Genomic DNA, 27,561 nt, shown 5'->3' on the forward strand with positions numbered 1-27,561 from the left:
TGCCTCTTTGTAACTCTGCCTTTCAAATTAATAAATAAATATTTTAAAAAAAGACCTAAAAATGGCTGGTGTTGTGGTGCAGTGGGTTAAATTATCACCAGCGATGCCAGCACTCCATATGAGCCTTGAGTTGAAACTCAGCTGCCCTACTTCTCATCCAGCTTCCTGCTAATGCACTTGGGAAAGCACTGGAAGATGGTCCAAATACTTAGGCCCCAGCCACTCATGTGCAAACATATAAGGAGCTCCTGACTCCTGGGTTCAGCCTAGCCCAGCCCAATCCTGGCTGATGTGGCCATTTGGAAAGTAAACAAGAAGATGGAAAACCTCTCTCTCTCTCTCTCTCATTCTAACAGATGAAAAGTCTTAAAAAAAACAGACAAAGATTTCCAAGATGGCAGAATAGGGATGGTGCTTAATGCTCTAGTCCAGGGGAAGACTGTTTAAAAAAAAAAAAAACACGGAGAGAGTGGTGTAATCTCAGGGAAAAGTTAGGGAGAAAACTACGAGAAAACTCCATGCAAATCAGAAGGACACTGAGAAACTACATGAAAGGTGTGGACACGCACAGCTCAAGACTGCAGCAGCCAAGAGCCTCAGCACCAGTTCTGGAGAGTGAGGCGAGACCAGACTGCAGCAGCCCAGGACACTAGAGGTAAAGCTGCAGGAAGAGCCTGGCAGGAGTCTCGCTTGTTAGACGCACAGTGGACTTCTCAACCGAAACCCTACAGGTAGGAGAGAATGGCAAGATATATTCCAAGTCTTAAGAGAAAAAACTGTCAATCCAGAACACTGTACCCCGCAAAGCTCTCATTGATGAATGGAGGTGAAATAAAGACCTTCCAGGTCACACAGAAATGGAAAGAATTCGTCACCACCCATCCAGCCTTACAAAGATGCTTAAGGATGTACTACAGACAGAAACACAGAAACATGGTCATCATTATGAAAGAAAGTGAAGGGGCTGACACTGTGGCACAGAAGGTTAACGCTCTGGCCTGAAGCTCCAGCATCCCAGCACGATTCTAGTGCTGGCTCTCCTCTTCCAGTCCAGCTCTCTGCTATGGCCTGGGAGAGCAATGAAAGATGGCCCAAATCCTTGGGCCCTTGCACCCACGTGGGAGACCTGGAAGAAACTCCTGGCTCCTGTCTAGGTCGGTGCAGCTCTGGCCATTACAGCCATCTGGGGAAGTGAACCAGTGGATGGAAGACCTCTCTATCTCTACCTCTCTCTGTAACTCTGTCTTTCAAATAAATAAAATAAATCTTAAAAAAAAAAAGAAAAGGTGAAGACAGAAAATCTCCCAGTAAAAGTACCAAACAACAGGAATATTTATGGGAAAATGGCAGGGCCAAGTCATTATTTATCAATAGTCACCTCGAATGTAAATGGCCTCAACTCTCCAGTTAAAAGACACAGACTGACTGAATGGATTAAGAAACAAAAACCCATCTATTTGCTGCTTACAAGAATCACATCTCACCAAAGATGTACACAGAGGCTGAAAGTGGAAAAAGATACTCCATGCTAACAGAAACAAAAAAAGAGCCAATGTAGCCAACCTAATATCAGATATAACAGACTTTAACATAAAAACTGTTAAAAGAGATAAAAAGGGCACTATGTAATGATTAAGGGATCAATACAACAGGAAGACGTGACTATTATAAACGTATATGCATCTAATTACAGGTCACCTGGTTATTTAAATAAATGTTAAGGGATCTAAAGGGAGACATAGAGTCCAATACAATGGTAATGGGGGACTTCAATACCCTACTTTCAGCATTACACAGATCAACCAGACAGAAAAGCAGCAAGGACAAAGTTAACCAATACTATAGACCAAATGGACCTAATGGATATCTACAGAACTTTCATCCTACAGTTGCAGAATACACATTCTTCTCACCAGAACATGGAACATTCTCTAGAATAGACCACAGGCTAGGCCATAAACCAAGTCTCAGCAAATTCAAAAAATCAAAATCATACCATGCATCTTCTCTGACCACATGGAATGAAGCTGGAAATCAACAACTCAGGAATCTCTAGAATATATGCATATATACAGAGACTGAACAACATGTTCCTGAATGAACAGTAGGTCATAGAAGAAATCAAAAAAATTTCTGGAAACAAATGAAGATCACATTACAACGTATCAACACTTATGAGATGCAGCAAGAGCAGTGTTATGAGCAAAGTTTATAGCATTTGGTGCCTACATCAAGAAATGGGAAAGGCATCAAATAAATGAGCTATCAGTGTATCTCAAGAACCTAGGAAAACAGCAGTAAACCAAACCCAAAACAAGTAGGAGAAAAGGAGCAATTAAAATTAGAAAAGAAATAATTTGGGGAGGGAACCAACGGAAGGAAGACCTTTCTCTCTCTCTCTCTCTCTCTAACTCTGTCAAAAAAAAAATTAGAAAAGAAATAAAATTTAAACCCAAAAATAAATATAAAAGATCACAAAAGATCAGCAAAATAAAGAGCTGGTTTTGTAAAAATATAAACAAAATTGACACACCATTGGCCCAATTAACCAACAAAAAGAGGGAAAAGACCCAAATCAATAAAATTAGAGATGAAAAAGGAAAAGTAACAACAGATCCCAAAGACATAAAAAGAATCATCAGAAATTACTACCAAGAGCTGTATGTCAACAAATCAGGAAACCCAGAAGAAATGGATAGAGCTAAAATCATTCCTGGAGCAAGGACATTCTCCTCAAGAAATAGTGCTGGAAAAACTGGATCTCTGCAGGCAGAAGTATGACGCAAGACCCCTACCTCACACCCTACACAAAAACCCACTCAACATGGGTCAAAGACCGAAATCTATAACCCAATACCATCAAATTATTAGAAAACACTGGGAAACCCTGCAAGCCATTGGCATAGGCAAAGAGTTACTGGAAAAGACCCCAGAGACACAGGCAATCAAAGCCAAAATTGACAAATGGAATTATATCAAATTGAGAAGCTTCTGCACTACAAAAGAAACAGCCAGCAAAGTGAAGAGGTCACCAACAGAATGGGAGAAATTATTTGCAAACCATGTAACTGATAAAGGATTAATATCCACACTAGATAAAGAGCTCAAGAAACTCAACTACAACAAAACAAACAACCCACTCAAGAAATGGACAAAGGACTTAAACAGGCATTTTTTCAAAAGAGGAAATTCAAATGGCCAACAGACAAATGAAAAAATGCTCAGGATCACTAGCCAGAGAAATGCAAATCAAAACTACAATGAGGTTACACCTCACCCCTATTAAAATGGCTTTCATATAGAAATCAACAAACCGCCGGTGCCACGGCTCAATAGGCTAATCCTCCGCCTGCAGGTCTGGCATCCTGGGTTCTAGTCCCGGTTGGGGCGCCAGTTCTGTCCCGGTTGCTCCTCTTCCAGTCCAGCTCTCTGCTGTGGCCCGGGAAGGCAGTGGAGGATGGCCCAAGTCCTTGGGCCCTGAACTCACATGGGACACCAAGAGAAGCACCTAGCTCCTGGCTTCGGGTCAGCGCGGTGCGCCAGCCAGCCGCAGCACACCGGCCACAGCGGCCAGTGGGGGGGTGAACCAACGGAAAAGGAAGACCTTTCTCTCTGTTTCTCTCTCTCACTGTCTAACTCTGCATGTCAAAATAAATAAAGAAAAAAAAAAAAAGAAATCAACAAACAAATGCTAGTGAGGATGTGGGGAAAAAGATACCCTAATCTGTTGGTAGGAATGTAAACTGGTAGAGCCATCGTGGCAGATAGTATGGAGATACCTCAGAAAGCTGAAAATAGACATACCATATAACCCAGCCATCCCACTCCTGGGAATTTACCCAAGGGAAGTGAAATCAGCATATGAAAGAGTTATCTGTACCCCCATGTTTATTGCAGCTCACAATATTAAGTTATGAAATCAACCCAAATGTCCATCAACTTTAGAATGAATTAAGAAATTATGGGATATGTATACCATGGGATACTACACAGCAGTTAAAAAAAAATGAAATCCTGTCATTTGCAACAAAGTGGATGCAATTGGAAAACATTATATCTAGTGAAATAATCCAATCCCAAAAGGACAAACACCATATGTTCTCCCTGATCTGTGGTAACTAACAGAGCCACCTAAAAGGTAATCTACAGAAGTGAAATTGACAGTTTTGAGATGTGATGAGATGACTTTGAACAGCCCTCGTCTCGACCATTGAGGAACAGTATTTTTTTTCATACTATTTGTTGAATTCTTTACTTAGCACAGAGTTAACCTTATGTGTATAAAGTTAACTGAAAATAGATCGTAGTAAAAAATGGGAATAGGAGAGGAAGGAGAAAGAAGGGTGGGAATGCAGGTGGGAGGGCAGGTAGGGTAGGACAAATCACCATGTTCCTAAAGTTGTATTTATGAAAGGCATGAAGTTCGTATACCTTAAACAAAAGGTTTTTGGGGGAAGATAAAAGAATTAAAAAAAAAACTCCCTCAAAATTCTGAACCCGTTCCCTAAGGGTGTTTCACAATATCTATACATAGAACTACTAGTAGCAGTTTGAAAGCACCGCAGCCTTTTCCTATCTTAATGAAAGTTTGTCTAATATAGACTCCCAAATTTCTGCCTTAATAGACAAAGCATGCTTAATATGATTTTAACATTTCTTGATGAAAAAATAGTCTTGATTATGAAGAATGACTATTCTGTGACACTGTAATATAATAGCTCTCAGAAATTGAAGTGTGCCATCTTTGATCCTATACAAATTGACCCCCGTCTATTATATTTGAACATAAGACTTATTATTTGACATATAATACTGCATTATATACCTTTTCCATTCTATCCTTTTTGGCCAGTGTGACTTCTTCCTCGCCTGTCTGTCTACCTCTAGCACTGGAGTAATTTTTAGCTGCTGATGACCAAGCTTATTACCTCAAAGCCTCGAGTGATGAATGACGGCTTGAAGATGGCTCCAGGCCTTCACAAAAACTAAAATGCATGGGCTTGGAAACAGCTGCCTTCTTCATTGATAAGAATATTTTTAACACACTTTCAGTTTTACAACTGTGCTACGACTTAAAATCTCCAAAAATCTGACAGCTATAATCTGAAATTATAAAAGCATTCATTACTATATAATCGATCTTTAGTACTAAAGCACACTACTATATACTACCAAATACTCTAATTATTATAATTGTTACTAATAATATTTAAATAACTCACCTGATTTCTTTTAGTCCTTCTCTCTGGATAACTTGAAGAATTTCTTTATGACTCATGGGTGTATTAGGATATTTTTCTAAGACCTGAGAAACAAGTATATAATAATAAATTATTTCCTCTTATTTTAATTATCTATTTAAATATATACGTATGTCTAAATAATTACATCCAGAACATAATACCCAGAGATTTTTTATTCCTTACATTTTCAGATAAGGAGAGAAGTAACTGAATATAAACCAGTCTTTTTGCCTCCTTTAGTCATAAACAGTAAGTCAAAGGGTGATCAAAAAGACTACTTATTCACTATTAACTAGTATGAAATTGTTTATTTTCTGCCTTCTTCCCTACATCCCACCTCTGTGACTACTATTAGCACCTCAAGATTATCCATTTCTAGCATTTCTATCCATTTCCAGCAAAGCCTAGTACAACATGGACATGCAAGAAATTCTTAACCAAAACAAATGTATATAAAATTTACAGTGAAATTTAAATGATATCTACATTCTAGTTTCAGTAAGACAGAGTAGGCATAGTCCATGCTGTCTCTCCCACTAAATGCAACTACAAGCCTGGGTACAATGCACAGAGCAGCTATTTGAAAATGAGAGCATGCGGCATAGGGAGGAAACCACAACTAGAAGTACCACCAGCCCAGTAATGAGTTTCCTGGTTTTGTTTACTCTAGTAAACAGCCTGGACTCAAAGGCAGCCCAAAACCCCAAACTGTGCAGACAGAAAGCACTCCAAGAAAAAAAACACCCCTTTTTTGGTTTGAGGCACAGTGAAAAGGATCTTCTTAAGTGTTAGCTAAATGAAGAGGAAAACCCCTGAGATGTTCTTTTCTCTCTGTCCCTCCTCCAAGCAACAACCTCAAAGATTCTGTGGCAGTGATGATACTAACAGGGACTATACAGGGACCTAAAACTTTCAACAAGGAACACTTCTGGTCCCATAAGCTCAGGGGAAATCCCTAGGACTGACATTCTTTCTCTATTATCCTGATGCTTGGCACTGAATTCAATTGCAGCAATGAACAGTGAAACAGAAACAGAACTGGGCCCGGCGCTGTGGCTTAGCGGGTAAAGCCGCCACTTGCAGTGCCAGCATCCCATATGGGTGCTGTTTCAAGTCCCAGCTGCTCCTCCTCCAGTCCAGCTCTCTGCTAATGCATCTGGGAAAGCAGTAGAAGATGGTCCAAGTGCTTGGGCCCCTGCACCTGCGTGAGAGACCCAGAAGAAGCTCCTGGCTCCTGGCTTCGGATCGGCGCAGCTCTGGCCATTGCAGCCAACTGGGGAGTGAACCAGCAGATGAAAGACCTCTCTCTCTCTCTCTGCCTCTCCTTCTCTCTCTGTATAACTCTGTCAAATAAATCTTTAAAAAACAAACAAACAAACAAAACCTCAAAAGGACATGAAATAGGGGTCACAAGGAGCCAAATAGTGTCAGGTTACTCACAAAGATGAATGAGCTTCAGAAAGCGATATACGAAGTTCTATAGTACTTCCAAGCCCTGGTGCTGCTATATACACGTGCATCTGATCCTGAACAACATAAGGTCAGCTTCCTGTATCCACAGATTCTGCTTTTGTAGGTTCAACCAATCATGGGCCAGAAATGCAGTTTTCAGGGAGAACAAACCAATATTATCTGTAATGAACACCTACACATTTTCTGTTCCTGTCATAACAACTATTTACATTGTATTAGGTATTATAAGTTATCTAGAAACAAAGTATACAGGAGAGCTACAAAGGTTAAATGCAGATATTATACCATTTTATATAAGGGACTCAAGCACCTGCAGACTTTGTTATTGCAATCTCTACCAGTTACCAAAAGATGACTGTGTTATAAGATAGACCAATATCCAGCTGCCAAACTAGTCACTATGTGTCACAAACAGGACAGTTTGAAATAACTGTGTAAAGGCTTTGAAAACTAGACACTGGAATTATAGTGTACAGAAAGTAGGTAGAAATTTACAACCTGAACTTAACAGTTCAAATGCCTGATTTAAAAAAAAAAAAAACTTCCCATACCCCCTTCAAAAAAATTGTCAACACAACAATATTGTAACAAAGCATTAAAATGCCTAATATACAATCCAAAATCACCTGACACATAAAACCACAAAAAGTTCAACTAATAAAAAACAAGCTACACACAAAACACCAAGATGACACAGATATTAAACTCTCAGACAAAAACATCTACTTTAACTATGTTTCAGGAAGTAAAGATGAACACAACAATCTCAGCAAAATACATTTATGAATGCTTATTTGTTTCACTGTTTATTTAACTTCATATTTTTATATTTATATATGAAATAAATAGAACTTTAGAACTAAAAATTACTAAAAAATAATCAAAATTTAAAAACTGAGATTTCCTTTAAGGGCTCAATAGCAGCAGGGGAATCAGAAAGAAAGACACAGTGAATTGAAAGATCAGCAGAAATTAACTAACCTGAGGAATACAGAGAAATTTTAAAAATAAGGAAAGGGTCAGCATCACGGTATAGTGGGTAAGCCTCCAGCAGCAGCACCAGCATCCCATGTAGACGCCAGTTCTAGTCCCAGCTATTCCTCTTCTGATCCAGCTCTCTGCTGTGGCCTGGTAAAGCAGTGGAAGATGGCCCAAGTATTTGGGCCTCTGCATCCCCATGGGAGACCTGGAAGAAAGTCCTGGGTCCTGGCTTTGGATTGGCCCAGTTCCAACCATTGCAGCCATTTGGGGAGTGAACCAATGGATGGAAGACCTTTCTCTCTGTAACTTTACCTCTCAAATAAGTTAAAAAAATCTTAAAAAATAAATAAGTAGGCAGGCGCCGTGGCTCAATAGGCTAATCCTCCGCCTGCAGCGCTAGCACACCGGGTTCTAGTCCCGGTGGGGGCGCCGGTTCTGTCCCGGTTGCTCCTCTTCCAGGCCAGCTCTCTGCTGTGGCCCGGGAGTGCAGTGGAGGATGGCCCAAGTGCTTGGGCCCTGCACCCCATGGGAGACCAGGAGAAGCACCTGGCTCCTGGCTTCGGATCAGCACGGTGCGCCGGCTGCAGCACGCCAGCCACAGCGGCCACTGGGGGGGCGAACCAACGGAAAAAGGAAGACCCTTCTCTCTCTCTCTCTCTCTCTCTCACTGTCCACCCTGTCAAAAAAATTTAAAAATAAACAAATAAATAAATAAGCAAATAGGGTCAACAGGACAACAGAAAAATCCCTAACATCCATGTCATCAAAGTCATAAAAGGAGACGAGAAAGAGCATAGTGTAGGCAGGCGCCGCAGCTCAATAGGCTAATCCTCCACCTTGTGGCGCTGGCACACCGGGTTCTAGTCCCAGTCGTGGCGGCGGATTCTGTCCCGGTTGCCCCTGTTCCAGGCCAGCTCTCTGCTGTGGCCCGGGAAGGCAGTGGAGGATGGCTCAAGTGCTTGGGCCCTGTACCCGCAAGGGAGACCAGGAGAAGCACCTGGCTCCTGCCTTCAGATCAGCGTGGTGCGCAGGCCGTAGCGCGCCAGCCGCGGCGGCCATTGGAGGGTGAACCAACGGCAAAGGAAGACCTTTCTCTCTGTCTCTCTCTCTCTCACTGTCCACTCTGTCTTTAAAAAAAAAAAAAAAAAAGAGTATAGTGTAAAAAAATCTAATTAAGGGACTGGAATTATGGCATGGCGGGTAAAGTCGCCGCCTACAATGCTGGCATCCCACATTGGTGTAAGTTCAAGTCCTGGCTGCTCCACTTCCGATCCAGCTCTCTGCTATGGCCTGGGAAAGCAGCAGAAGATGGCCCAAGTGCTTGGGCCCCTGCACTTGCATGGGAGATCCCGAAGAAGCTCCTGGCTCCTGGCTCCTGGCTCCTGGCTTCAGATCAGCCCAGCTCCGTCCATTGTGGTTATTTTGGGAGTGAACCAGCAGATGGAAGACCTCTCACTCTGCCTCTGCCTCTCTGTAACTCTTTCAAATAAATAAATAAATCTTTTTTAAAAAAAATCAAACTGCAGGAAATCCTCAAATTTGGGGGAAAACAGCACTTATTTCAAAATCATCAATGAATTTCACACAGACAGATTCAAAGAAATACATCCTGGATACATTACATCAAACTAAAAAAACTCCTGAAAGCAACCAGAATTTCCTGAAAACAATTAGGAAAAATTAATGTATCCCAATTAGAAGAATAATTCAAATGATTGTGGATTTCTCATCTAAAACCAGGGAGAGCACAAGCAATGGGAAAACATTTTAAAGTGCAAAAAAAGGGGGCCAATGCTGTGGCGTAGCTGGTTAGGCCGCTGCCTGCAGCGCCAGCATCCCACATGGGCACTGGTTCGAGTTCTGGCTGTTCTACTTCCAATTCAGCTCTCGGCTATGGCCTGAGAAAGCAGTGGAAGATGGCCCACATCCTTAGGCCTCTGCACCCACGTGGGAGACCCAGAAGAAGCACCTGGCTCCTGTCTTCAGATTGGCCCAGCTCTGTACATTGTGGCCATTTGGAGAGAGAACCAGCAGGTAGAAGACCTCTCTCTCTGTAACCCTGTCTTTCAAATAAAGAAATAAGTTTTTTTTTTTTTAATAAAAGTGCCAAAAGAAAAGTCTGAAATTCCCTATCAAAAATATCCTTCAGGAATCAGAGAGAAATCAAGACATTCTCAGCTAAAGAAAATCACTATCAACAGATTTAAAATGATTTTTCCCAAAAAAACTTTTATTTAAGAAATACAAACTTCATGCATTTCCTAAGTACAACTTTAGAAACACCGTGATTCTTCCCACCATACCCACCCTCCTACCCACACTCCCACCCCTCTTCCTCCTCCCTATCTCCTTATTCCCATTCTTATAAAATGCTTTTTAAGTCAATTCTGGTTTCCCTTTATTTTTATTTCAAGTGGGCTTTCATTTATTTTTCATTTTATTTGAAATGCAGAGACACACACAGAGAGACATATCTTCTGGTAGTTCGTCCCCAAATACACTCAAAAGTCCAAGCTGGGCTAGGATGGAGCCAGGAGCCTGAAACTACTTCCAGGTCTCCCACATGGGCGACAGGGACTCAAGAGGGGTGTCACCTGCTGTCTCCCAGGATGCACATTAGCAGGAAGCTGGAGCAGAAGCAGAGCAGAAAAACCAGGTCTGCAGGCATTGGCATCCTTTGCACTATGCTAAATGCCTGTCCTATAGCTATTCATTCTTTAGTGTAAAATTTTTATTTGTAAATTTATTTATTTATTTGAAAAGAAGAGAGGCAGGGAAGAGGGGGAAGGGGGAGAGAGAGAGAGGGAGGAAGAGAGGGAGGGAAGGAGGGGAAGAGAGGGAGAGAGGGGGAGAGAAGGGGAGAGCAGGGAGGGAAGGGGAGGGGGAGGGAGAGGGGGAGAGAGAGAGAGAGGGATACAGAGGGATAGAGACAGAGATCTCCCGCTCACTGGCTTATTATCCTGTACCTGTAACAGGAGGTGCTGGGTCAGGCCAAAGCCAGAAATCATGAACTCAATCCCACACGAGTGGAAGAGACCCAAACACATAAGCCAGCACCTGCTGCCTCCCAGGGTGTTCATCAGTAGGAATCAGGAAGAGAGCCAAGACTATAACTCAGGCACTCTGATAAAGGATGTGAGTGTCCCAAGCAGCATCTTAACCACTGCACCAAACATGTGCCCATCACTGGCATCTTTTAGCAGCCAAAGGTTCTTTATCTTTTAATTGGTTGCTCCTCTTCCAGTCCAGCTCTCTGCTGTAAACCAGGAAGGCAGTGGAGGATGGCCCAAGTGCTTGGGCCCCTGCACCTGCATCAGAGACCAGGAGGAAGCACCTGGCTCCTGGCTTCGGGTTGGCGCAACGTGCCAGCCATGGCGGCCATTTGGGGGGGGTGAACCAACGGAAGGAAGACCTTTCTCTCTGTCTCTCTCTCTCTCACTGTCTAACTCTGCCTGTCAAATAAAAAAATATATATGCTATCTCAGATTGGCACAGCTCTAGCCATTGCAGCCAACTGGGGAAGTGAACCAGCAGATGGTATGCCTGCCCCCCCCCTTCTCTGTCTCTCCTTCTCTCTGTGTGTAACTCTGACTTTCAAATAAATAAAGAGAGAGAGAGAGAGAGAGAGAGAGGAGAAACTGAAAGAGGAGCCAAGACTCAAATCCAGGAACTCCAATATGGGCCAGAAACTTCCAAAGCAGTGTCTTAAGGACTGCCAAATGTCTGTCCCTTTAAAAAGTTCTTATTATGCAAATTCAAAAACACTGACACTGCAGAAAGTAACTACCAAGTTATTTAGTCTATAATTTCATGGGGGAAAAAAAAACTTTTTAAACAGTTCAAACTAATACCCAAGGAATAATATATATGGCATTTGGTTAATATGTATTTTTTTATTTTAAACACTTTTTATTTGAGAGGTAGAGCTACAGACAGAGAGAGAAGCTTCCATCCTCTGGTTCACACCCCAAACGACAGCAATGGCCAGAGCTGGGCCAGTCCAAAGCAGGACCCACGAGCTCTCGCTGGGTCTCCCATGCAGGTGCAGGAACCCAAGCACTTAGGCCATCTTCCACTGCTTTCCCAGGCCACAGGCAGAGAGCTGAATCAGAAGAGGAGCAGCTGGGACTCAAACCAGTGCCCCTACCGGCATGGTAGGCAGAGGCTTAGCCTACTACGCCACAGCACTGGCCCCTTAAAGTGTGTCTTAAAGTGTCTTCTCACTCTTTTTTGTTCTAATTTACATACTGAAAAAAACAAGCAGACTATGTACTAAGTGTTCCACATTCTGTATTTTGCTAATTGTATGGTTCTCTGACCCTTCTATTTTCAGAAAAAAAGAATTTACACCTACAGGCTTGTTCACATGTAGAATTTTTAAATGTTTTATTTATGAATTTTTATTTATTTGAAGAGCAGAGAGAGAAAAACAGAGATCTTCCATCTACTTGTTCACTCCTCAACTGCCCACAACACCTGGGATTGGGGCAGGCCAAAGCAAGGAGCGAGAACTCAATCTAAGTCTCTCATGTGAGTGGCAGGGATCCAATAGCCATCAGCTGTTGCCTCCCAAGGAATGTAACAGCAGCAAGCTAGAACCACAAGCAGAGCCAGGACTCCAACCCAGGACCTTCTTATTAATGTTATACATTGTAATTAATTGGCCTTGTTTTTCTTTCAAGACTTTTCCACTTAAATGTACCTTCCTTCCCTTCAATAACAATTTTTCTTTCATTTACACTTAACCCTTTTAATTCACTTAAGAAAATGTGCATGGAAATGAGAAAAATGTGCAAAAAACCTTAGAGGGAGAGGAGATAAAAAACAAAACGACCCCATATAATCATATGTGTAAAAATACTAAACTATTACATTCTTCTACTACATAATCAATATAAATGGAGAGACTAGTACTTTATAAAACATTTAGCTTACTTCAACCACAGGAGGGCAGTGTTCATCAAACAAAACCTCATTACATTGGAACTACTCATGGAACTACAAAATATTAGTAACTTTTAGAAATTCCCTTATGACAATATGAATAACCACAAAGAATTAAAATTACACTACAAAAAATTAAGGTGTAATTAAAGTTTTAAAACATGCCTAATATTCCGAATTTTTAGTTTGCAGATTCTCAACTCAGCTAGTAAAACAGATGTAAAAATCGTTATTTTCTGATACTCAAGAATAAGCTGGGTAGCCATCAAGATTCACATTAGACTTCAGCAGTATTGAAATTTCAATTATTGTTACACGTATGAGTTCATTCCACGTATGCACAGATGTGTAGTCTGAATTCTGCATAATCTATGACTATTTTATACTTAAATGTCCAAATTAATGACATGATGGTTTTTATAGAATTATATCAGTATTAAAAGACTTATTTACCAAAATCTGAAAGTTTTAACTGGGGCTGGCATCATAACATAGCAGATAAAGCCTCCAATTGTGATGCCAGAATCCCACATGGACCCTGGTTCAACTCCCAGCTGCTCTACTTCTGATCCAGCTCCCTTCTAATGGCTTGGGAAAAGCAGTGCCTGGGCCCCTGCCACACAGGAGACCTGAATGAAGCTCCTGGCTCCTGGCTTCAGTCTGACCCAGCTCCAGCCTTCGCGGCCACTTAGGAAGTGAACCAGCTGATAAGAGATCTCTGTCTCTCCCTCTCTCTATGACTTTCAAATAATAAACAAATCTTGGACGTGGGGGAGCTTTTTTTTTTTTTTTTGGACAGGCAGAGTTAGACAGTGAGAGAGACAGAGAGAAAGGTCTTCCTTCCATTGGTTCACCCTCCAATGGCCGCCACAGCCAGCGCGCTACGCCGATCCGAACCCAGACACCAGGGGCTTCCTCCTGGTCTCCCATGCGGGTGCAGGGCCCAAGCACTTGGGCCATCCTCCACTGCCTCCCTGGGCCACAGCAGAGAGCTGGACTGGAAGAGGGGCAACCAGGGCAGAACCGGCGCCCCAACCGGGACTAGAACCCGGGGTGCCGGGCGCCGGCCAAGGCGGTGGGGGAGCTTTAATTAGGGAACCAAGGATACTGAAGTGAAGAGGTCAGAGTATGCAGAGCGAGAAAGATGAGAGCTGATGCTACAGAACAATCTGCCTGTGGTTAAGAGGCAGAGAAGAAAAGCTAGCAAATAAACTAATAGGTGGCCAGAAGGATAGGAAGAAAAACAGAAAATTCTGGGGCCTCTGAAAAGATGAAAGTATTCCAAGAAGCTGAGGTGGGCACAATGGCAAAAGCTACTCAGAAGCTGAGATAACAGAAGTGCATTCCCTGCGTTTAGCAACACAGAGATCTTTAACTTTACAAGTTCAGGTTCCATTTACTCAGGAAGAAGAAATCAGGCTGGAGTGGGTTTAGCACTGAATGGGAATCCAGAAGTGGCAACAGAGTTGAAACAGCCCTCCCAGGAAGAGGGAAGGAAACACAAGTGGGGACTCAAGGAGTAACTGCTTCTGTCAAGACTTGAGTAGTGTCACTGAACCAGGATAAAAGGAGATGCATGTATCCCTGTCCCCATGTCAATACAACAGGCAAATGATTAGGATGCAGTTTCTGACAAATCGCTCATTATTCAAATATCGTACTTTCATCTTAGAGCCAGGAATCAAATTCATTCAGAGGATGCAGCAGCCCTGGTCTACCAAACTCATGCTATGCTCCCTCACCATGGGAGCTCAGGAGTGGTACACTTGAGAATAACAAGGAACTCAGGCAAGGCAAGTATCAGAGGAGGGTAAACAGCCTCGCCTGGCTGCCTCGCAGGTATCTGCTGGATCACTGCCGCTGCCCTAAGATGCAGCACTGCTGTGACTCCAGCCTCCCCGTGGGGTCCCTCTTGTTTCTCTCCCAGCAACTTCACTCTCCACTTTTTAAAATTTACTTATTTATTTGAAAGGAGAGTTAGAGAGAGGAGAAGCAGAAAGGTCTTCCATCCATTGGTTCACTCCCCAGATGGCCACAATGGCCAGAGCTGCACTGACCTGAAGCCAGGAGCTTCTTCTGGGTCTCCCACATGGGTGCAGGGACCCAGGGACTTGAGCCATCTTCTACTGCTTTCCCAGGCCATAGCAGAGAGCTGGATCAGAAGTGGAGCAGCCGGGACTTGAACCGACGCCCATATGGGATGCCAGCACTGCGGATGGTGGATTTACCCACTTTGGCACAGCGCCAGCCACTCCACAATTTTTGTTTTGTTTTGTTTTTGTTTTTTAATTTTAAAAACACTTTAGAAAGATCCAATATGGAAACTAACTTGAGGTGGACTTTACACCATGTGCTTCAAAGCATTTGTCCATAATTGAGATTTTATTGGTGTTAAGAATCAGCACACACATTTTAATTTGTACACAATTCTTAACATACGTACCAAAAATCTAAAAAGCCATGAATTGTCATTCTTTTTTTTATTTATTCCAGTGACTTTCCAGCTTCGAATTTGGAGGCAACTCTTTCTTAAGAGGCTATGAAGTACAAGTATCTTCAAATGTTGCTGTTACATAAATCCCACCCATTCACAATAGAATAGCATATACACGACACTCGAATTTTCAATCTTTCACGGCACATTAACAAAAACATTAGGAAAACTGGACTACCACAACCAAATATGTTACAGAGTGCACATGGTTCTGACAGAACAAGGAGCGGTTTTCTGCAGGAAACAATTCTACAAAACATGGGAGAAGTAACAAAATATTCGAGATGCATTAAATGCACAATTGAGACTCCAAATTGCCATTTAGTATGCGTTGTAAACCACCCCCACCTATGGAATGTTAAGCTGACACCCAAGACAGTCAAAGCCTCCCAGAATTCAATATGCCACTATTTTCTGGTTGTACCAAAAAATAAACAACCAGCAAATGATTTCACCTCTTAAAAAAAATCATTTACACTTAAAAAATGGGGTGAGGTGGGCTTCCCTCCTTCTTAAAAATGTTTCTAGAGCTACTAAAAAACTTGCATTTACAAAATAGTTGATAAAAATATTCCTCTGGATTGTACAAGAAGGGAGACAGGGACCACTGTAACACATGGTGTATGGTATTAATTGGACTTGGCTCCTTTCTCTTCGGCTTCATCAGAGGCTGGACTCTCCTCGTTTTTCGTTTCTCCGTTTTCTGCAGGCAAGTCTTCTTTAGCTTCTTGGTTAGCCACCTCGGCCTGTTTTCCCTTTGCTCCTCTCTTCCCCTTTGCTGGCACTTTCTTGTCTGATGACTTATCCTTCCCGGTGGCCTTCTTGGGCTTCGCTTCCACCTTCGCGGGGGCCGGCTTCGCCGACAAGCGCGCCGACCTCCTCTTGGGCTCCTCCTTGGCCGCCCCCTCGGCAGAGCTGACCTTCCTCTTGGGCATGCTGGCGGCGCAGAGGGCGCGTGCCGGGTGCCTGCGGGCCGCAGCGCGCCGAGAGCACTCCACAGTTTTTTAATGCTGTCTTTCTTCAGGATTTTCTTCTCTCAATTTCTACATCCTTTGAAATTTTTATCCCACCATGGCTCCAAAAATAATTATGATCCTATGGCAGCATCCTATACATCCCCAGGACTGCTTCTCATACTGCCTGATTATAGCTGCATTCTGAATCACCTGTCTTCCCAGGGGCACACCAGCGCCATGAGGACTGGACACCACCTCGTTTATCTAGTTTTCCTACTGTTTATACAGTACGTCTAAAATAGTTGACTGGTGGAATTAGGCACACTAGTTCAATTTTGTTCAAAATTAGTCTTATACAAATTTTTTTAAATAAGTAGCCTTAGACAATTTTTTAAGTTGAAAGCAAATACAAATAAGGTTATGAATTTGGGAGCTGAAACTTATGTGTAATAAGTAGTTGAGAATTTTTAAATACCCAGTTTATACAGAAAGGCACCTCTTGCCTCAATTAGCACAGTGGTGTTGTTTTATCTAGGGATCCCTTAATTCTGAATGACTAATAAGTCACACAAGTGACTAAAGTCTTCTAGCTTGGATTCTTCTTTTTACTTGATTATCCAAGAAATCTGGATATTACATACTCCGTATACAAAAAAAAAAAAAAGTCTCAAAATCTAATTCTCCCCAACTCTGAAGAATTAGTAACAATTTAATAGTTAGTACTTATCTAACATTTCAGTGCCAGGTACTATTTTAAGTGCTTTACATATACTAGCTCATTTAATTTTTATAATAAAGCTACAAGGGGGACACTATCATCCTATTTCTTTTTTATGAAAATTGAAGTGACTTGCCCAAGATCACATCAGCCAGCCAATGATGAAAACCACTAGCACTGCTGTGTTATCCAACCAGTTATCAGCAAAAGCCAACCATGAGGCTCTGTGTGTCACAGCTCTTCAACAAGATGAGCCCATGGCAAGCTGATTACACTGGACCTCTCCCACCAGGAGAGGACAGCAATTTGCTCGGGCCGGCACTAACAGTAATTCCAGCAGAGCTTGCTCTCTGCCTCCAACGCCTCAACCACCACCACTGTCCAAGGGTAGCTGATTCGCAACACGGGGCCTAATACCACCTCAGACCCCCTCCCCCTCTATTTATTTTATTTTATTTTTTGCAAAAGGAAGCATAAGGAGCCAGTGCTGTGGCACAGTGGGTTAATGCCCTGGCCTGAAGCACCAGATGGGATGCTTTCAAGACCCAGCTGCTTCCACTTCCGGTCCAGCTCTCTGCTATGGCCTGGGAAAGCAGTGGAGGATGGCCCAAGTACATGGGCTCCTGTACCCACATGGGAGATCCAGAAAAATTCCTGATTCCTGGCTTTGGCCTGGCCCAGCCTAGGCCACTGCTGTCATTTGGGGAATGAACCAGCAGATGGTAGATTCTCTCTCTGCCTTTCTTCTCTCTGTGTAACTCTGGCTGTCAAATAAATAAATAAATCTTAAAAAAAAAAAAAAAAAAAGGAAGCATAAAAATGGGTTCTAGGCTGCAATCTCACAGTCTGTGATGTCACCAAAAAGAAAAAAAAAAAGCCTGAGAGAATACTGGATTGGCCTCCAAAATGCAGTAAATACATCCTCAAAGTACAATGAGAGGTGAAACTGGAAGTTAAGATTGGTTCCTACGATTCCAGAGACCAAATAAAATACTTGGTTCCCATCCCTGCAACTTTAGGCTCTGCTGGGATTAGAGATCCTTATTCCTAGAGAAAACATTTTTATCAAGGGACCTTTAATCTGAATCCGAAGTTAACAAACTACTGGAGGGTTTATGCAGATAAACAAGTAGGCAAGAAAAGGAGTCATTACAATGGCTGGTACAACTGTCGCTACAGATAACCTTGCAGGTAACTGAATCTACCAGACGCTTCTCCATGCTTCCCACATGTTGCCTTCCAACGGGCAACTGCAGCAGAGGGCAAAGACGTGATGAGAGCTCAGACTCCTCAGGAGTAATGGTCTCAGGCAAGCAACCTAGACCAGCTGAAGTCTGGCCAGAAGTAAGGAACTCTAGAATGGGTGGAGGTGGGGGGAGATGAGGAATATCATTATGGCCTCGGAACCAGCTGTGCAGCAGAGACTGTCACTGATCCCATTAATCTCCCACAGTAAGCCATTCTAAGACCCCAGCCAATCTTAGCCTTGAGACACTGAAGACAAGAGTTGGCTTACTGTGGAACACCAACTGTGTACAAACAGACTCAACAGAGTCCGGGTGGGTGTCAGGAACAGTAGTTAAGCCAGCTTCCATATCGGCTTACCTCAGTTCAATACTTGCCTCTGGCTCCTGATTCCAGCTTCCTACTAATGCAGACCCTAGAAAGCAGCAGTGATGGCTGTCAGCAATGGCTCAAGTGACTGGGTTCCTACCACCACGTGGGAGACCTGGGTAGAGTTCCAAGTTCCCAACTTTGGCCTCAGTGGGCCACTGCAGGCATGTGGGGAGATAGTCAGAAGATGGGAGCTCTCTCTCTGCTTCCCAAATAAAGAATTTTTTATAAATAAGACATGACACAGTTTTTCAGTGTCCTCCAACACAGCCCTAAAGAACCCCTTGCCTCTAATCTCCACTACAGCTCTGATGAATAGAGAATGTCACACTGGCAACATGCCACCTTCACTCATGCTGCCTCCTAGGGAGGGCATTAGCAGAAAACTGGAATTGGGAGTGGAGCCGAGACTTGAATCCAGGAACTCCAATATGAGATGCCAGCATCCCAAACAGTGTCTTAACAGCTATAGCAAATGCTCACACCAAAAAAAAAAGAAGAAGAAGAAGAAGAAGTTTAACTTTCATTGTTGGTTGCTGTGGGTCCACACACTTCATGAAGCCTAAGGTAGATCTGTTTCTAGCAACTTACCTCCCTTTCAGCATTCTCATGATAAAAAAGTCCTACTATTCTTTTAGAAATCCACCTCTCTGGGGCTGGCGCTGTGGCACAGCAGGTAAAGCCACCGCTTGCAGTGCCGGCATCCCATATGGGCTCCAGTTTGAGTCCCAACTGCTCCACTTCTGATACAGCTCTCTGCTATGGCCTGAGAAAGTAGTGGAAGATGGCCGAAGTCCTTGAGCCTCTGTACCTGCATGGGAGACCCAGAAGAAGCTCCTGGCTCCGGCTGTTGCAGCCAATTGAGGAGCGAACCAGTGGATGAAAGACCTCTCTCCTTCTCCTCTCTCTCTTTCTCTGCCTCTCCTCTGTGTAACTCTTTCAGATAAATAAAATTTAAAAAGAAAGAGAGAGAGAGAGAGATCCACCCTCTCTGCCATCCTCAATCCATACAGTATAAACCAACAATAACAGTAAAGCATGGAACCAATGAGTACTTTCCATCATCTTGGCCACAGCAATTGGTTTAGAAACGCGCAGAAGACTCAAGCTAAGACTGAATGGGCAGAACATGAGATAAGTAAGGATTATTTCTCTCCAGCAGTCACTAGACTTCAACCTGAATGATGTGAGGCTGGGGTTAACAGCTTTTTTGCTCCATTAAGAGTTTGGCAATCAAATCAGCACCCCAAAGACAAAAAGAGAGAAGCAAAATTTTGATAATGCCTTATTTAAACACTGAACCAATCATACCTAATGTTCTTCTTTGAAAGTTTTCAGTGACAAATTCCTTTTTCTTCTTTCTACCACTTTGGGATAAGTTTTCTTATCATTTTTTAAGAGTCCTAAGTGAGAGAGAGCCTGAGACCAAGATTAAGAACTGGAATAGACAACAAATCTATATTATGAATTCATACACATGGATTCAAGACAGTAAAGCTAATTATGGGAAACAGACTGGCAATAATTAGAGCCTACTAGTCACACAAAGCTTTTAATCATACAAGAAAAGAATTTTCTTAAATCTTCACATGATTTTTTATTTAAGCTTTGTAAATTATTGAACAATATGATGAAATATTCCCAGAAACTAGCCAAAGCAATGCCTTGAAGCTACCAAGACAAGACAATTGTTTAGGATGGCAGAGTTTCCCAGATGTCAAACAGAATCTGTGCTCCCACATCCTTGCTCAAAAGAACCAAGTCCAGATACATCTCCCTCTCCTATGAAATGTGCTCTCACCCACAATGACACCCTTCCTTCTCAGTTACTTCAGGTACTTCAAGTAAGTAACTGCCACAGTTAAGTACTTCATATTATTTTTATTTATTTTAATCCCTTAGTCTTATCTCCACTTATTCACTGAGATTTTACTAAAGAGAGAGCGTAGGGCTGGCATTGTGGCACATGGATTAAGTGTTACTTACAACACTGGCATCCCATATCAGAGTGCCAGTTCAAAACCCGGCTGCTCTCCTTCAGATCCAACTCCCTGATAATGTACCGGGAAGGCAGTACATGATGACCCAAGTACTTGGGTCCCTGCCACCCATATGGGAGAATTGCCTGAAGTTCCAGGCTCCCGACTTCAACTTGGCTCAGCCTTGCTGCAGCTTATGTGGGTAGTGAACCAGCAGACAGAGGCGCTCTCTCTCTCGCTCTCACTTGCTCTCTCTTTTCCTCTCTCTCCGTCTCTGACATGCCATTCAAGTAAATAAAACTAAAAAACAAAACAAAAACAAACAAAAAACAGAGCACTGAAAGGAGGCCTCCTGAAGCACAGGACAGCTAAGGGGCTGGCACTGTGGTGCAGTGTTGTAAGCACAGCCTTAGACACCGGCATCCCATACAAGCAAAAAGTTAGTGTCCTGGTAGTGCCACTTCTGATCCAGTTCCTGGCTAATGTGCCCGGGAAAGCAGCAGCAGAAGGCCAGATTGCTTGGGAACCTGCAACCCACATGGGAGACTCAGATGGAGTTCCTGGCTCCAGGTTTCAGGGTGGCCCAGAGCTAGTCGTTGAGGCCATTTAAGAAGCAAACCAGCATTTGGAAGATCTCTTTCTCTATCCCATATCTTTATCTGCCTTTCAAATAAATAAATCTTTTTTTAGAAAGAGAGAGAGAGAGAAGGCTAAGGAAGCGATCCCAACTTAGATTTCCTGAATTTCACGTTCCTTTTCAGAGAAAACTCCAGAGTTTTCTGCGGTTAATGCTGCCACCATCACAATGGCCCCCCAGAAGTATAGTGATCTCTATTTAAAGCTGATTCAAATGTGGAATAAAAACTCTTTTTCTTTGGCTGCCTTTCCATGGTTTAAAAGAAAAAATGCAGGCACTGTAAAAAGAACATTACTAAACAGGGAGGGAAAGTTGCACAACAGAATGAAAGGAAAGAAAATACAACTTGCGTCACTTTTCTATGAAGACATTTCTGAATGCCGTGATGGCACTCCCTGCTCTAGCTTCTGCCAACCCTAACCACTTACCAGCTAACAGGGCTCTAGTGAGCCATCCCAGCGCTCACACAGGCAGAGGGGGCAGCTAGGCCTGCATAATCAGTAAGCAGAGTTACTTCCTCAAGAGTAGTGACCACGTTATGTACTAATGACTCACAGCGACACAAGCCAGCACAAGGTTAAGTAGAGGGAAACCCTGGAGGAACAGTATGCTGAACTATCACTAGTTAAGACTGTGGGAAGTTTTTCTCTTTTTTATTCTTCCCATATTTTTTAGCATGTACAAGTATTATTTACCTATAGGATACTTTTTCATTTTCATATAGTTAAACTTGTCCTTTGTGGATTTGCCTTTGTTAAGTAAGCTTTCAAAAGAATGACACAGGGGTCGGCGCTGTGGCGTAGCGGGTTAAAGCCCTGGCCTGAAGTATCGGCATCCCATATGGGTGCCAGTTCTAGTCCTGGCTGCTCCTTTTCTGATCCAGCTCTCTGCTATGGCCTGGGAAAGCAGAAGATGGCCCAAGTGCTTGGGCCCCTACACCCGCGTGGGAGACCGGAAGAAGCTCTTGGCTTCGGATCGGCGTAGCTCCGGCCGTTGTGGCCAACTGGGGAGTGAACCAGCGGATGGAACACCTCTTTCTTTCTCTCTCTCTGCCTTTCCTCTCTGTGCAACTCTAACTTCAAATTAATAAAATAAATCTTTAAAAAAAAAAAAATAACACAAAACCCAGAGCAATAAGAGGGAAAATATTTGCAAGTGTGACAACAAAAAATGAAATTTGGCATTGTGGCACAGTAGGTTAAGCCACCACCTGCAAAGCCAGCATCCCATTTTTGCAGCAGCAGTTTAAGTCCTGGCTGCTTGGTTTCTGACACAGCTTCCTTCTAATGTGCCTGGGGAGGCAACAGAAGATGGCCTGAGTACTTGGATCCTTGCCATGCACACGGGAGACCAGGATGGAGGTCCATGTTCTTGGTTTCAGGACAGACCCACAGTCTGCTGATGCAGCCATCTGGGGAGTGAACCGGAAGATGGAAGCTCTCTCCTTCTCTACCCCTCTGACACTATGCCTTTCAAATAAATAAAATAAATCTTTAACAAAAAAACATGGATATTGTATGTAGGCGCATGCATGCATAAGCACACACAAGAACACACATACACACATGTATACACATTTCCCATAAACAAAATCTACAGAGAAATCAGGGAGAAAAGCTGGAAAACATACCACCAACAACATTGTGACAAATCAATGAGAAAAATTCCAACAATTCAAAACAAAACTGGCAAAGGATATAAACAGTTCAAGGGCTGGCGCTGTGGCATTGTGGATAAAGCTGCTGCCGCCTGCAGTGCCGACATCCCATATGGGTGCCAGTTCAAGTCCTGACTGCTCCACTTTTGATCCAGCGCTCTGCTATGGCCTGGGAAAGTAGTAGAGGATGGCCCAAGTCCTTGGGTCCCTGCACCTGCGTGGGAGTCCAAAGAAGCTCCTGGCCCCTGCCTTCGGATTGGTGCAACTCCGGCTGTTGCGGCCAACTGGGGAGTGAACCAGCGGATAGAAGATCTCTCTCTCTTTCTGTCTGCCTCTCCTTCTCTCTGTGTGTAATTTTGCCTTTCAAATAAATAATCTTTTAAAAAATAAAATAAATAGGTTTAGAGAAACTGAAATACGAGACATTCAACCACAACCTTGACAACCATGAATACAGAAATCAAAATCTAAACCAGATATTTTGCAGCCAACATTGTGATGCAGTGGGTTAGGCTGCCACTACATATCTGCACGCTACATCAGAGTGCCAGTTCAAGTCCCGGTTCCTCAGCTTCTGATCTAGCTCCCTGCTAATGCACCTGGGAAGGCAGCAGGGAATGGACCAAGTGCTTGGGTCCCTGCCACCCACGTGGGAGACCAGGATGGGGTTTCCTATCTTCTGGCTTCAGGCTGGCTGTTGCGGGCATTTGGAGAGTGAACCACCAGATGGACGACCTCTCTTTCTCCTTCTCCCTCTCCCTTTTCTTCCTATCACTTGCCTTTCAAATAAATAGATATTTTTCAACTACTGAACTCGCAAGGCAAAAAATGTTAAAAGCCTGGTATTCAACAGGATTTAGGAAGCAAACACTTACCCACTGCTGTACAATGGTATAATCCTTTTGTAGCACAATTTGGTACTCTCCACAATTCCAATTTAAAAACTAATTCTATCTATTTCTGTAAGTATACAAATAAATGTGTTCCACTATATTTACTGGAGCCATATTTGTTAGCATCACAAATCTGGAAATGACCTAAACTTGAATAAGGAATTAGTAAAATAAATTGCTGAACAACCAATTAGAAGACTACCTCCATCAAAAAGAACACTGTAGGCACCAAAGTCGTAGAAACAAAGTAAAAATAAACAGCACTACATCAAAATCTGAAACTTTTGTGCACCCCAAGATGCAATAACAAAGCCAAACATCTAACATAGCAGTTAAGATGCCAAGTGAGATGCCCACATCCCATACTGACAGTGCCTGGGCTTTTTTTAAGATTTATTTTATATCATTTATTTGAAAGGCAGAGTTATAGAGAGGCAGAGGCAGAGAAAGATCTATCCACTGGTTCACTCCCCAAATGGCCACAACAGCTGGAGCTGGGGCAATCCAAAGCCAGGAGCCAGGAACTTCTTCCTGGTCTTTCATGTGGATACAGGGACCCAAAGACTTGGGCTATCTTTTGCTGCTTTCCCAGATGCATTAGCAGGGAGCTGGATTGGAATTGGAACAGCCAGGACTTGAACCAGTACCCATCTGGGATGCCAAAACTGTAGGCGGTGGCTTTAGTTGCTAGGCCACAGCACCAGCTCTGGTGCCTGAGTTTGAGTTCTGGCTCCAGCTCCAGACTCCAATTTTCCACTAATGCAGGGATGTCTCCAGTAGTTAGGTCCCTGCAGCCATATGGGAGACTGGGTCTCTAGCTCCCAACTTCAGCCTGGCCCACCTCCAGCCATTGCAAGCACTTAGGGAGTGAACCAGTGGGAGGGAGCTCTCTGTGTTACAAATAAATAATTTCTAAAATCACAATGAGGTAGCATTTCACATCCATGATGATGGCTACTATTAAAACAAAAAGTGTTGGCAAGTATGTGGAGAAATTAGAACAATAGTGCAGTAGAGATGAGAATATAAAATGGTAGATATTATGGAAAATAACATGGCTGTTCTGTAGAAAATCAAAAATAGAACTACATGATCCAGTAATGTCACTTCTGAAGATATATCCAAAGCCGGCACCGCGGCTCACTAGGCTAATCCTCCGCCTTGCGGCGCCAGCACACCGGGTTCTAGTCCCGGTTGGGGTGCCGGATTCTGTCCCGGTTGCTCCTCTTCCAGGCCAGCTCTCTGCTGTGGCCAGGGAGTGCAGTGGAGGATGGCCCAAGTGCTTGGGCCCTGCACCCCATGGGAGACCAGGAGAAGCACCTGGCTCCTGCCATCGGATCAGCGCGGTGCGCTGGCCGCGGCAGCCATTGAAGGGTGAACCAATGGCAAAGGAAGACCTTTCTCTCTGTCTCTCTCTCACTGTCCACTCTGCCTGTCAAAAAAAAAAAAAGATCCAAAAGAATTCAAAGCAGGATTTCAAAAAGGTACTTATACACATTTGCTCATAACAGTATTATTCACAATAGCCAAAAGGCAGAAACAAACCAAGTGTCTACAAACTGTAAACAAATTGTGGTAAATACACAAAGTGGTACATTATTTAGCCTGCTACAACATGGATGAAACTTAAAGATATTCAGCTAAGAAAAGTAAAGCAATCACAAAAAGTCAAATACTGTGTAATTTCACTTATATGAGGTCTTTTGTGAAGTCAAACTGGTAAAAATGGAAAGTAGAATGGCAACTGTTAGCTGGGAGAAAGCGTGACTGGAGAATTGCTTCACTGGTTGTTTCAGTTCTACAAGATAAAAAAGGTCTGCAGATGGAACAGTGTGAATACACTTAATACCACTAACCTGTAGACGAAAACAGTAAGGATGGTAAATGCACATGTACTTTGTCACAATGTTTTAAAAAAAGAACAATGAAGATAAATAATAAAATGGAATGTAGACCATAATTTCACTGTAAAAATTCTTTTTTCTAGCTTTATTTGGACAAAGAATTGGGAGATGAGAAGCCCTGAGATAGCATATTCAGCTAAGGAGTGAGACCAGGTTCCAAAATGGCACTCAGAGCTCATCGACCAAATGGATTCCACTTCCCAGCAGCCCTGTAGTTGGTACAATCAAAGAAAGGCCTGCTGGGAAATATATCTACCACTAAAGCATCCAATTGTGCCACCACTATAACAAAGATACAAGTTTTTCTTCATAATTAAATTTCCACAAAACCCTCCAATCACAAGTATTACAAAAGAAGGGGGGAAAAATATCACAGTTTTTACATCTTAAAATTTCTCTTCAGCATCTAGCTCGAAGGCCTAAGCATCTTCAGATAACAGCTCCCCTGCTAACTCTTCAGCTGTAAGATCTATCCAAGCAGGCAAAGAGATGACCTTTGGTAGCCCATGGTAATCCTCTTCCCATTTTCCCTGGCCGTCAGGGCCGAACAGCAGGGTAAGGTTCAGATGTGGGGTGGGGGCCCAAGGGCTAACAACCCCAGTACAACATGGCAGCTGCAGCCTGATGGGCGAGCAGAACTGGGAGACTGAAGGGAGGGTTCAGGTCCAGTTTTCAGTCAGAATCACTGCTGGAAGAGGAGGAGGAAGAGGGATGCCGGGCCTGCCTGTGGTGCTTGTGCATCCTGCCACAGGCTCTCTACATTCTTGTCCATCACCAGGCTGGGAACGAAGAGACTCACAGAAGACATGCCAGGAGTACATGGTGGATGTGGGGGAGGGCAGGGACCTGAGGGTTGGCATCCTGCATACCCGGATCCTGGCAGGGGCACAGGATGACGAGGCCCACCTTGCGGGCAAGATGAATTCCTCTGGGGAGCTCACGGAAGAGTGGGAAAGAGGCCTGGAAGAAAGGCCGGATTGACACGCAGTAGGTCAGCAGGGCTGGAACCTCCAGGGCACCTGACGTTTGAGAAGACCAGGATGTGTGGCACTGGGATTCTACGTGTTCAGGTGTTTCCCACAGCTTTTCCACCACCAGACTCAATTCGTCCTTCTTTCCATTCTGTAAAAATTCTATTTTGCTCTATGTTTTAAATCTTTCACAATAAAAATGCTGAGAAAAAAACAGTGTTCTATGTACAAATAGGCAATGACAGTCACAAATAAGTGAAAAACAGAAGTTGCAGAATTGTATATTTAGTTTTAACTCTACCCACTAGAAAGTGTTATTTCAAACAAATCATGGAAAACTGGAATTCAAAAATAATCCACAAAAAATTCAAAAATAATACACGAACTCTCTGAAGATCTGTAGTATATTATGCAAAGGACAGTTTTGGATGTATACCTTACAAACCATTACCAGTAATCGCCTCTGGAAAGGGGGAGCTAGAGATGTAAAAGTCTTTACATTCTTCAAGTATTTGGGATTTCTGCCATGAGCATCTATTACTTTTACTGCAAACATACCTTTATACAGCCACTGCACCACCACCACAAAACAAATTAAGAAGTACTTTCAGGGCGGGCACTGTAGCGCAGTGGGTTAAAGCCCTGGCCTGAAGTGCCAGCATCCCATGTGGGTATCAGTTCTAGTCCTGGCTGCTCCTCTTCCAATCCAGCTCTCTGCCAAGGCCTGGGATAGCAGTAGAAGATGGCCCAAGTCCTTGGGCTCCTGCACCCTTGTGGGAGACCTGGAAGAAGCTTCTGGCTCCTGATCAGCATGGCTCCGGCTGTTGTGGCCATCTGGGGAGTGAACCAACAGATGGAAGACCTCTCTTTCTCCCACTACCTCTCTCTGTAACTCTTTCAAATAAATAAAATAAATCTTAAAAAAAAAAAAAAGTACTTTCAAAAATTTGCAGAAAAATGGAATTAAAATATGTTTATATTGAAACAAAGAAATCTGAAATTTATATAAAGGGTATTCAAAAACATTGTGGAAATGCATATTATGAAAAAACTATGCATGAATTTTAAATTTTTTTTACACCAAAATAAACTTTTTA

At 43.1% G+C, this 27,561-nt stretch overlaps 2 protein-coding genes across 4 annotated transcripts in view; both read right to left on the minus strand.

The window, feature by feature from the left end:
• Positions 1–27,561, minus strand: part of ASXL2 (ASXL transcriptional regulator 2) — a 170,396-nt gene that overhangs the window by 110,102 nt on the left and 32,733 nt on the right. For 2 of the 3 annotated variants that reach the window (XM_062209098.1, XM_062209100.1), the window contains one exon: positions 5,223–5,305. The exons of the other annotated variant lie outside the window; for it this stretch is intronic. In XM_062209098.1, the coding sequence (XP_062065082.1) occupies positions 5,223–5,305 (83 nt within the window). The remainder of the gene's footprint in view (positions 1–5,222; positions 5,306–27,561) is intronic. 3 annotated transcript variants of the gene reach the window in all.
• On the minus strand, positions 15,493–16,091 carry LOC133773012 (non-histone chromosomal protein HMG-14-like). The gene has a single exon (XM_062210148.1). It carries the CDS (start codon positions 16,068–16,070, stop codon positions 15,765–15,767), a length of 306 nt encoding a protein of 101 aa, XP_062066132.1. The 5' UTR covers positions 16,071–16,091; the 3' UTR covers positions 15,493–15,764.

Source organism: Lepus europaeus, chromosome 13 (genome assembly GCF_033115175.1).
Source record: "Lepus europaeus isolate LE1 chromosome 13, mLepTim1.pri, whole genome shotgun sequence".
NCBI lineage: Eukaryota > Metazoa > Chordata > Mammalia > Lagomorpha > Leporidae > Lepus > Lepus europaeus.